General features: G+C 42.6%; 1 protein-coding gene across 28 annotated transcripts in view; it reads left to right on the top strand.

Annotated features, from left to right (window-relative positions):
• macf1a (microtubule actin crosslinking factor 1a) overlaps positions 1-12,418 on the top strand; it is a 999,246-nt gene that overhangs the window by 525,311 nt on the left and 461,517 nt on the right. For all 28 annotated transcript variants that reach the window (XM_072501197.1, XM_072501201.1, XM_072501190.1 and 25 more), the window contains exons 6-8: positions 2,577-2,743; positions 3,872-3,984; positions 9,588-9,694. In XM_072501197.1, the coding sequence (XP_072357298.1) occupies positions 2,577-2,743; positions 3,872-3,984; positions 9,588-9,694 (387 nt within the window). The remainder of the gene's footprint in view (positions 1-2,576; positions 2,744-3,871; positions 3,985-9,587; positions 9,695-12,418) is intronic.

Below are 12,418 nucleotides of genomic sequence, written 5' to 3'. Positions count from 1 at the left end.
TTGTAAGAGAAGTATTTTTATTAAGGGGGGGGATAATGTTACAGTTGTCGGTTGGAACTTTCTCTTTTGTTTTGTATGTGTTGGTCTTGTTTGGACCTGTGAATTTGTAATATAAAATGTTAAAAGCTCAATAAAAATATTTTCAAAAAAATTATATTGGTGAGTTGGAGTCATGTATTATAGTTATTTATCTTGTTTAATGACGTTTTTTTGTTAAAAGTAAATTGGCAGTCCTATGACTCTGTTCATCCATATCTCAAAACAAAAAATATTTTTGTGATCTATTGAGCCAGGGTTCCATCCTGGGACCTGACTCTTTGGTAGTAACATCAGCTGGGATTGTAACAGCATGTAGATGAGATTGAACACGTATGTAGAAAATGTCTTATTTGCATAAAGGGATTTACTTGGGTGCTTATATTTTTACTGTTCCATTGATGCTCCAGATTTAACATGTTTGTGAGCTACTCATTATCATGGTTTATATCTTGTTGCATACCCCATTGAATCTGGTAGTTTTCATTCTGCAGTCTTGATGCAAGTATGATGGTTGGCTGGGTGACTATCAGGAGAAGGTTTGATGGTGGTGGTGATGAGACAGGGAGAGGGTTTGCACAGGGGATCGTGATGCAAAGCTTACATTGCTGCAAGCTCACTTTTCAAGTGAAGTGTGCATAGCTGAGAGCGTCATGGGCTTTTCTGGCGGGTGGTTTTGTCCCAGGAGGCACAAATGGTACATTCTGATCTTCCTCCTCCTTTCCCCTCCTCCAAGGATGTGGGGCAACCCCCCTTTCTCTTTTGTCAGTTCCATTACTCTCTGTAGTGCCATGTTATGAAGGGCACAGCAGACTACAACAATTCTGGAGACCATTGTTTGAGTATACTTAAGGGGGCCTTCTAGTCTGTCAAGATAGCGCAACCTCACTTTGAGCAATCCAATGGCCTGCCTTCCCTACCTGAAAATGTTGACATTTTTGCATTCAGCGCACTCAGGAACAACCATCCGTGCTAATTTGGAATTCGTTTTATCACAGTCAGCAGGGTTTTTCCACCTTTGATATCAAATGGCAAAAGGCACTCAAAAACTATCCAAAGCAGTCCGCAAAATGCAATTGTTTAAATAATGACTAATTCATTCATTTTTTTCATTTAGTCCAAAATCTGATTCCACTATATAGTACATGTTTGAGAGCACCCATCAGTTCTTATTGTATTTTAGTCTTGGGGTGTATACTTTCCACACACCCATCCACTTCCCCTGGTCTCGGGGTCAAAATTCTTAATTCTCTCGCTGTATAATGCTCTCTCCCTCCCTCCGGTCTTGATCCTACACTCTCTAAAATCTCCCCTCCCTTCTCTACTCTCTCCTCTCCTCTCCCTTCATCCACCGCCGCCCCCCCCCCCCCCCCCCCCCCCCCAAAGTCTCCAATCTCCCTCCCTCCAGTCTCCAGGCATCGGGCCCCATCGATGACGGCAATTCTTCAGGTCTTGCTGATTTCACCCAATACAGGCTCTTCAACTCACTCCTCACCTCGGTCGGCCCTCCCCATCTTGACTCCTCCCACCTCTTGACCCTCCCCACCAATCTCCTCCTCCCACATCACTCTTGCCCAAGGGGTTGGAGGGAACAGTAGGGGCTAGCAGGTGGGGGAGAGAGGAAGTGAACTGCAATCTGAGGGCTGGCGGGTAATGGGGGCATTTACTTGCCTCTGATTTGGACTTTTACACCTATCGAGGTAAATGTATGGGTGAAAGACCTCCAAACCGTGGCAGGACCAGAAAATCATGCCCTCCATTTCAGACACTATGGCCAGGATTTTCCTGAAAGGTTTCAGAATCTCATAGTCTCAGTTTAAATTGGGGTCAGAAGCCTGCTTATGGGAAAAGTAGCCCCGCATTTTTCCTGAATCTTTAAAGCCCAATTGACCTCTTTTTACCAAGCTTTTGTCGTATGACCTAATTATATTTCAATGTTATATTGGGAATGAATGTCACCGGATTGGTGGCTGATTAAAGTAGCACACATTTTCAAAAAGGAACACACAACTAACCTGAGAAGACTGCATGGATTACTCAATAAGATGAATGAATGGAGAGTGTAACGTGCATGTGTATGCATTTAAAATTTTGCATTATGGCATCCATTAGTCAACTATGTTCTCAAGAAGGCTGCAATGGAAACAGCTAATCAGGGGTGAGATTCGCCATCTTGCCAGCCCTGTTTTCCTGTGCGGCACGCCCTCGCCAGCAGCGGGATTCTCCATTCCCACAACCGGCCAATGGCGTTTCCCATTGTGAGCCACCCTAAACCATTGGGAAACGCGTGGTCGTGGGTGCGCTGCTGGCGGAGAGGAGGATCCCGTCGACAGAGAATCCTACAGATGATCTTTGGTAGTTGGTGCTGGTGTTATCAGTATGATTTATTTAAAGATGGGACTTCAGTTTAATTAGTCTAAAGGGATGGGGCATAATCTTCATGTTCATTAGCTGTGAGTCAGCCTTTAACTGTGTTGGTAGTGCATGTGCTCATCTTAATTGAAATGATTTTGATATAGCTCTGTTTCTTTTTTTTGCAGATCTCGGAGATCTATGTGAGTGGAGAATCAGGTGACATGTCAGCTAAAGAAAAACTACTGCTTTGGACACAGAAATTGACTGAAGGTTACTCTGGGTTAAAGTGCTCCAATTTCACCTCTAGCTGGAGTGATGGAAAAGTATTCAATGCTATCATCCATAAGTACAGGTGAACTGTTACGATTGGATTTCAAAAATAAGGGCTTGAGAGATTTTGTTGAGTTTTTGTTAGCATTGTCAGGAGGTACATGGAGGCTGATGAAACAAACAAACGAACAGGAGTAGGCCATTCAGCCGCTCAAAACTGTTCCGCCGTTCAGTTAGATCATGCTGATTGTACCTCAAGACCATTTCCCTGACACTAAAACATCCTGGATTGCTGTGCATATATGCAGGGAGGTGCAGTGGTTAACCCTGCTGCCTCACCGTGCCAGGGACCTGGGTTAAATTCTAGCCTTGGGTGACTGTGGAGTTTTCACTTTCTCTGCGTGGGTTTCCTCCGGGTGCTCTGGTTTCCTCCCACAGTCCAAAGAAGTGCGGTCTAGGTGGATTAGACATGTTGAATAGCCCCTTAATGTCTAAAGGTGTGTAGGTTACGGTGATAGGGCGGTGTAGTGGGCCTAGGTGGGGTGCTCTTTCAGAGGGTTGGTGCAGACTCAATGCGCCAATTCTGGACTGTAGGAATTCTATGGTTCTGTGTTCAGTAAAGTGGGAAAATTATGTTAATTATTTACTGGCTTGATGTCCTTTTTATGATAAATCTGACAATTTAGATCCACCTTTTTAGTCTCACCTCCTGATTTAGCCTCACCCCCTGATTTATCCTTGATCTCCCAGATTGATATAATTATATGTGAAATATTTAAAAGCAAATTGTCACCATTGACCAGTAAAAGCTTTTATCAAGAGACAGAGGAAGAAAAGAGGATAATAAACTGACCCCGCTTGAAAATTCCGAATCACAGATGAAACATTTTTATTTTTCAGATGCAACTGCTTCTTGACTGGACTTGATTGTTACAATTTTCCAGAAATCTGTAAAATAAACCCGAATGATTTAAAAAAACAAAACAAATGATTCATGACGTGGGCATTACTGTCGAGGCCAGCATTTGTTGCCCAACCCTAATTTAAATTCCACTAGCTGCCTTTGTGGGATTTAAAACCTTATCCCTAGAGCAGTAGCCTGGGCCTTTAGATTACCAGTCCAGTGACAATACCACTACAGCACTGTTTCCCCTATACATATTCTATATGTAATTAATATGCGTATCCAATTGGGCATTTTGTTTTGCAGACCAGACCTCATTGACATGGAGAAAGTTTCACTTCAGAGCAATCAGGAGAATCTGGAGCAAGCTTTTGCAGTTGCTGAAGCACTTGGTGTTACAAGACTGTTGGACCCAGAAGGTACACTGTTGCAGGAATTCCACTGTACAAGAAAAGTGTTCCTATCTGTCACATTTGGGTTATTTTTCTATAAAAGTGGGTGAAATATTCAGAGTCTGAAAGGTCTCAATTACATTTAAAATATTTTTCTCTTAAATTTGCATTAATACCCTATTGTTTTAGTGGTAGCCTTTTGCAAACCTATCCCTGCAAGAGTTTTGATGTTATACTTCCAGTAGAAACAAGGAGAATGCATGAGTTTCCTGTTCTCCCTCCTCCCAACAATTAAAGGATAGTGATAGTTTGGGAATTTGAATCGAGGTGGGAATTGAATTGAATTAAATTGAATCTGTAAGGCAGCTCCTTTTAAATTTCAGGAGTTTAAATTAATTTATATTAAGCTAGTATTGGGCAGTGTAGGTTAACAAGGGCTGTCCCACCCACTCACATAACTGGTTGGCAGTTAAGTGTCAGTCACTTTAATCTACTTTGATCTGAAAGCAGGTGGGGGAGGGGAGTCAATTCAGGACAGTTTAAAAAGAGCAACTTGTAACTCACTCCCAGTCAGTTCTCCCAGTGAGCCAGAGAAGACACAGCCAGAGTGAGACAGCAAAGAGTGAGTTTGGGAATTTGAATCGAGGTGGGAATTGGAAGCTGGGTGGGGAGGAAGTGTTTTTTTTATCCCTGGTAAGTGACTGGTAAGTAGTGTTTCTGTTTTTCTGTTTCTTTTCATTGGTATATATATATATTTTTTTTTTTCTTCATTGTTTATTTATTTAGTTAAATTTTTGGGGGGGAAATTGAAATTGTTCAAGTTAACCGAAGGTTTAAGACATGGCAGGAGATCTCAGACCCGTGTCATGCTCCTCGTGTGCGATGTGGGAGCTCGGACACGTCCACTGTCCCTGGCTCCTTCACGTGCAAGAAGTGTGTCCAGTTGCAGCTCCTGTTAGACCGCTTGACGGCTCTGGAGCTGCGGATGGACTCACTTTGGAGCGTCCGCGATGCTGAGGACGTCGTGGATAGCACGTTTAGCGAGTTGGTCACACCGCAGGTGAAAGGTACTGAGGGAGATAGTAAATGGGTGACCAAAAGACAGAGCAAGAGAAGGAAGGCAGTGCAGGTGTCCTCTGCGGTCATCTCCCTGCAAAACAGATATACCGCTTTGGATACTGTTGAGGGAGATGGCTCACCAGGGGAAGGCGGCAGCAGCCAGGTTCATGGCACCGTGGCTGGCTCTGCTGCGCAGCTGGACAGGAAGAAGAATGGCAGGGCTATAGTGATAGGGGACTCAATTGTAAGGGGAATAGACAGGCGGTTCTGCGGACAAAATCGAGACTCCAGGATGGTATGTTGCCTCCCTGGTGCAAGGGTCAAGGATGTCTCGGAGCGGCTGCAGGACATTCTGGGGGGAGAGGGTGAACAGCCAGCTGTCGTGGTGCACGCAGGCACCAACGATATAGGTAAAAAACGGGACGAGGTCCTACAAGCTGAATTTAGGGAGCTAGGAGTTAAACTAAAAAGTAGGACCTCAAAGGTAGTAATCTCAGGATTGCTACCAGTGCCACGAGCTAGTCAGAGTAGGAATGTCAGGATAGAGAGGATGAATACGTGGCTCGAGAGATGGTGCAAGAGGAAGGGATTAAAATTCCTGGGACATTGGAACTGATTCTGGGGGAGGTGGGACCAGTACAAACCGGACGGTCTGCACCTGGGCAGGACTGGAACCGATGTCCTAGGGGGGGTGTTTGCTAGAGCTGTTGGGGAGAGTTTAAACTAATGTGGCAGGGGGATGGGAACCGATGCAGGAAGTTGGAAGGTAGTAAAACAGAGACAGAAATAAAAGGCAGTAAGGGGGAAAGTGTAAGGCAGAGAAGCCATAGTCAAAAATCAAAAAGGGCGACAGTACAAGGTACAGTGACTGAGGGGAGCTCCGTGAATAGGACCAGGAATACTAAAAGAAATAAAACGGGAAGTGAAAACATTAATGGTAAGCGATGCGGCAGGTTGTTACAGGAAGATGTGGGTTCGACGACGAGGAAAATTAGGAGAAAGGTTAAGAGGAAATATAACTTAGGAGAGGTTACTGATCGAGGTGTTAAGATTAAGAACAGAGGTAAAAAAGCCAACATAAGTGTACTTTACCTGAATGCTCGTAGTATTCGGAATAAGGTAAATGAGTTGATGGCGCAAATCATCGTGAATGACTATGATTTAGTGGCCATTACTGAAACATGGTTAAAGGATGGTCACGACTGGGAGTTAAATATCCGAGGGTATCAAACTTTTCGGAAGGACAGAGTGGATGGTAAGGGAGGTGGTGTAGCTCTTTAAGGATGACATCCGGACAACAGTAAGGGATGACATCGGTGCTATGGAGGATAAGGTTGAATTCATTTGGGTGGAAATCAGGAATAGTAAGGCGAAAAAGTCACTGATAGGAGTAATCTATAGGCCACCAAATAGTAACATTATGATGGGGCAGGCTATAAACAAAGAAATAACAGATGCATGTAGAAATGGTACAGCAGTTATCATGGGGGATTTTAATCTACGTGTTGATTGGTTTAACCAGGTCGGTCAAGGCAGCCTTGAGGAGGAGTTTATAGAATGTATCCGCGATAGTTTCCTCGAACAGTATATAATGGAACCTAAGAGGCAACAAGCGGTCCGAGATCTGGTCCTGTGTAATGAGACAGGATTGATTCAGGATCTCATAGTTAGGGATCCTCTCGGAAGGAGCGATCACAATATGGTGGAATTTAAAATATAGATGGAGGGTGAGAAGGTAAAATCAAGCACTACTGTTTTGTGCTTAAACAAAGGAGATTACAATGGGATGAGAGAAGAACTAGCTAAGGTAGACTGGGAGCAAAGACTTTATGGTGAAACAGTTGAGGAACAGTGGAGAACCTGCCAAGTGAGTTTTCACAGTGCCCAGCAAAAGTTTATACCAACAAAAAGGAAGGACGGTAAAAAGAGGGACAATCGACCGTGGATATCTAAGGAAATAAGGGAGAGTATCAAATTGAAGGAAAAAACATACAAAGTAGCAAAGATCAGTGGGAGACTAGAGGACTGGGAAATCTTTAGGGGGCAACAGAAAGCTACTAAAAAAGCTATAAAGAAGAGTAAGATAGATTATGAGAGTAAACTTGCTCAGAATATAAAAACAGATAGTAAAAGTTTCTACAAATACATAAAACAAAAAAGAGTGGCTAAGGTAAATATTGGTCCTTTAGAGGATGAGAAGGGAGATTTAATAATGGGAGATGAGGAAATGGCTGAGGAACTGAACAGGTTTTTTGGGTCGGTCTTCACAGTGGAAGACACAAATAACATGCCAGTGACTGATGGAAATGAGGCTATGACAGGTGAGGACCTTGAGAGGATTGATATCACCAAGGAGGTAGTGATGGGCAAGCTAATGGGGCTAAAGGTAGACAAGTCTCCTGGCCCTGATGGAATGCATCCCAGAGTGCTAAAAGAGATGGCTAGGGAAATTGCAAATGCACTAGAGATAATTTACCAAAATTCACTAGACTCTGGGGTGGTCCCGGCGGATTGGAAATTAGCAAACGTGACACCACTGTTTAAAAAAGGAGGTAGGCAGAAAGTGGGTAATTATAGGCCAGTGAGCTTAACTTCGGTAGTAGGGAAGATGCTGGAATCTATCATCAAGGAAGAAATAGCGAGGCATCTGGATGGAAATTGTCCCATTGGACAGACGCAGCATGGGTTCATAAAGGGCAGGTCGTGCCTAACTAATTTAGTGGAATTTTTTGAGGACATTAACAGTGCGGTAGATAACGGGGAGCCAATGGATGTGGTATATCTGGATTTCCAGAAAGCCTTTGACAAGGTGCCACACAAAAGGTTGTTGCATAAGATAAAGATGCATGGCATTAAGGGGAAAGTAGGAGCATGGATAGAGGATTGGTTAATTAATAGAAAGCAAAGAGTGGGGATTAATGGGTGTTTCTCTGGTTGGCAATCAGTAGCTAGTGGTGTCCCTCCGGGATCAGTGTTGGGCCCACAACTGTTCACAATTTACATAGATGATTTGGAGTTGGGGACCAAGGGCAATGTGTCCAAGTTTGCAGACGACACTAAGATAAGTGGTAAAGCAAAAAGTGGAGAGGATACTGGAAGTCTACAGAGGGATTTGGACAGGCTAAGTGAATGGGCTAGGGTCTGGCAGATGGAATACAATGTTGACAAATGTGAGGTTATCCATTTTGGTAAGAATAACGGCAAAAGGGATTATTATTTAAATGATAAAATATTAAAACATGCTGCTGTACAGAGAGACCTGGGTGTGCTCGTGCATGAGTCGCAGAAAGTTGGTTTTCAGGTGCAACAGGTGATTAAGAAGGCAAATGGAATTTTGTCCTTCATTGCTAGAGGGATGGAGTTTAAGACTAGTGAGGTTATGCTGCAATTGTATAAGGTGTTAGTGAGGCCACACCTGGAGTATTGTGTTCAGTTTTGGTCTCCTTACTTGAGAAAGGACGTACTGGCACTGGAGGGTGTGCAGAGGAGATTCACTAGGTTAATCCCAGAGCTGAAGGGGTTGGATTACGAGGAGAGGTTGAGTAGACTGGGACTGTACTCGTTGGAATTTAGAAGGATGAGGGGGGATCTTATAGAAACATATAAAATTATGAAGGGAATCGATAGGATAGACGCGGGCAGGTTGTTTCCACTGGCGGGTGAAAGCAGAACTAGGGGGCATAGCCTCAAAATAAGGGGAAGTAGATTTAGGACTGAGTTTAGGAGGAATTTCTTCACCCAAAGTGTTGTGAATCTATGGAATTCCTTGCCCAGTGAAGCAGTAGAGGCTCCTTCATTAAATGTTTTTAAGATAAAGATAGATAGTTTTTTGTAGAATAAAGGGATTAAGGGTTATGGTGTTCGGGCCGGAAAGTGGAGCTGAGTCCACAAAAGATCAGCCATGATCTCATTGAATGGCGGAGCAGGCTCGAGGGGCCAGATGGCCTACTCCTGCTCCTAGTTCTTATGTTCTTATGATGACCTGTTACTGAACCAGTAATTCAAAGACCTGGACTAATAATCCAGGAAACAGGAGTTCAGTTCCCACCATAAGATTTTGAGATTCTGAATTCCCTTTTCAAAAACAAAATCTGGAAATAAAATTCTGGTGTCAGTAAAGGTGAGCATGAAATTGTCGGATTGACATAAAAGCCTAACGGATTCACTGATGCCCTATAAGGAAGGAAACCTGTCATCCTTAGACAACCTGTACTACATGGGACTCCAGTCCCACACCAACGTGGTTGAATTTTGCTGAACTTTGAAGTAGCTGAGCAAGCATTCATCAAAAATAAATGCTCGTAGAAGAATGCCTACCACCACTTTCTCAGGGCAATAAATGCAGGCCTTGGCAGCGACACCCACATCCTGAGAATAAAAAGATAATTTGAGATTAGGACCTTCCACTAATGTGTTTAAAACATACTTTGTTATGTGATGTCACACAAATGTAGTCGGAACTATTTCTTGAGTGTGTTTTCTTTAAAGGAAGCTACTAGATGCATTTAGCTCTCAGTTATGGAGTTGCTGATATTGTTCTCAGTTGAATTAACATAGGTTTGTTCTTTCAGACGTTGATGTTCCATCTCCCGATGAGAAGTCAGTCCTCACCTATGTCTCCTCCATATATGAATCATTCCCTAAGGTCCCAGAAGGGGGTGACGGTATTAGTGCAAATGTAAGGTTTCAAACTTCCATTTAAAGCTTTCATGTCAATGTATATGTAGTGAAAACTGGAATTTTCAGTCCAAGTGCAAGGAGCAACCAGAGCTCGTCACGTGAAAATGTCCAGTTGTATTTGCTGATGGATGAAATTATATAGTGCAACACCAAGATTTTCTTGAATTGTCTGGAAAATTGCACAATGTGTTTAGCAACTAGAGAATTTTCACATCTCTTATCCAAATAACCTGTTTATTGATTAAATGCCCTACTTTCATAGAGTTTATTAAAACGGCATAAAGAGTTATTTACAGCACAGAAGGAAGCTATTGATCCCATCTACGACAAGGTTGTGTCGCCCTTGCCCCTGTGAAGCAATCTAGTTGGTCCCATTCTCCTGCTTGATCCTGTATCCCTGCACCTTTATTTCCTTCAAGTGCCAGTCCAATTTGGTTCTTATCCTCTGCATTGAATAAAATTAGTGCTTTGTGAAAGCTGGAAATTTCCATCCCATATTGCATTTCTCAACATTTTTGTACTTTAAAACCTAATGGAAATTCCTGAAAAGGGAAGTAGATTTTGTGTAGAAACTGTTTATCGCACCATGTAATTATTGAACTTTACAACACAGAAAGAAGCCATCATTGTTTCTTTTCCAGACAAATTGAAAACAAATTCCACTAACTGCTCTTTTCCTAGAATCTTGCATTGTACTATGCCTAAAATGTTTATGGAGTTTTCCCTCAAAAGGTACAATGGTCTCTGCTTTAGTCCTTTTGCAAAATATTCCATGCTCCAATCAACTCTGTGTAAAAAAATTTCTTCTAAATTTGGCTTGTGACACCTCTTCTCTCCTTGTGTCTTCTTGAAGTCCGTGCACTTAACTTCAAGTGAGTTATTTTATCCTTTGCAGGCAGGGGTCTTTCTATGTTCTATTATTGCTGTCACACTTCAATCTCACTATTCCATTTATCCTTGGTCAAGGGTGCATGAACGCGATATCCTCAATATTTAAAACAGTTTCTCATTAGCTTTTTCCTGTATAACCATTTCCGAGCTTTCCTAACTGCTTACACTCATTTAGCTGTAGCCCCAAACTCCATTGCTCTGGACATTTAAAAGCACATGTCCTTTGATCACAATGAGTAACATAGTGTTGGCCACTTTCCCTTTTGATACTTGCCTTTTCATATTCACACGATACTCATCAATTCCAGCTACAGTGTGACTTTGATTTGAGTGAAGTCACACAGGCTGCATGTCCTAATCATGCGTTTAGAATGAACTCTTCATCTGCCAGGAGTTCATATAAAATGCAGCTAAAAGTAATTAATAGCATATAGTAGAATAAGTATGAAAATGTGCACATTTCCAACAATTCTTTGTTATTTGACGTCACACAAATGTAGTCTGAACTATTTCTTGAGTGTATTTTCTTTAAAGGAAGCTACCAGAAGCATTTAGCCTCTCAGTTATGGAGATGCTGATATTGTTCTCAGTTGAATTAACATAGATTTGTTCTTTCAGACGTTGATGTTCCACCTCCCGATGGAGTTCTATCAGAAAACCGCAGAATTTTAAAAGCTTTTATTGCTCTATTGTAAATTATTACAGTTGCTCAAGTAGCCGCTTAAAGCTACTTCATCACATCTTAATAATAATAATCTTTATTAGTGTCACAAGTAGGCTTACATTAGGGGCTTTTCACAGTAACTCCATTGCAGTGTTAATGTAAGCCTGCTTATGACAATAAAGCTTATTATTATTATTACATTAACACTGCAATGAAACGATTGTGAAAATCCCCTAGTCGTAGTATATATAAATGATTTGGAGGAAAATGTAACTGGTCTGATTAGTAAGTTTGCAGACGACACAAAGGTTGGTGGAATTGCAGATAGCGATGAGGACTGTCTGAGGATACAGCAGGATTTAGATTGTCTGGAGACTTGGGCGGAGAGATGGCAGATGGAGTTTAATCCGGACAAATGTGAGGTAATGCATTTTGGAAGGTCTAATGCAGGTAGGGAATATACAGTGAATGGTAGAACCCTCAAGAGTATTGAAAGTCAAAGAGATCTAGGAGTACAGGTCCACAGGTCATTGAAAGTGGCAACGCAGGTGGAGAAGGTAGTCAAGAAGGCATACAGCATGCTTGCCTTCATTGGATGGGGCATTGAATATAAAATTGGCAAGTCATGCTGCAGCTGTATAGAACCTTAGTTAGGCCACACTTGGAGTATAGTGTTCAATTCTGGTCGCCACACTACCAGAATGATGTGGAGGCTTTAGAGAGGGTGCAGAAGAGATTTACCAGAATGTTGCCTGGTATGGAGGGCATTAGCTATGAGGAGCGGTTGAATAAACTCGGTTTGTTCTCACTGGAACGACAGAGGTTGAGGGGCGACCTGACAGAGGTCTACAAAATTATGAGGGGCATAGACAGAGTGGATAGTCAGAGGCTTTTCCCCAGGGTAGAGGGGTCAATTACTAGGAGACATAGGTTTAAGGTGAGAGGGGCAAGGTTTAGAGTAGATGTACGAGGCAAGTTTTTTACGCAGAGGGTAGTGGGTGCCTGGAACTCGCTACCGGAGGAGGTGGTGGAAGCAGGGACGATAGTGACATTTAAGGGGCATCTTGACAAATACATGAATAGGATGGGAATAGAGGGATACGGACCCAGGAAGTGTAGAAGATTGTAGTTTAGTCGGGCAGCATGGTCGGCACGGGCTTGGAGGGC

This window comes from Scyliorhinus torazame, chromosome 1 (assembly GCF_047496885.1).
Source record: "Scyliorhinus torazame isolate Kashiwa2021f chromosome 1, sScyTor2.1, whole genome shotgun sequence".
NCBI lineage: Eukaryota > Metazoa > Chordata > Chondrichthyes > Carcharhiniformes > Scyliorhinidae > Scyliorhinus > Scyliorhinus torazame.
Note: the sequence above shows the minus strand (reverse complement) of the source record. Positions and strands in the feature narration are given on the sequence as shown.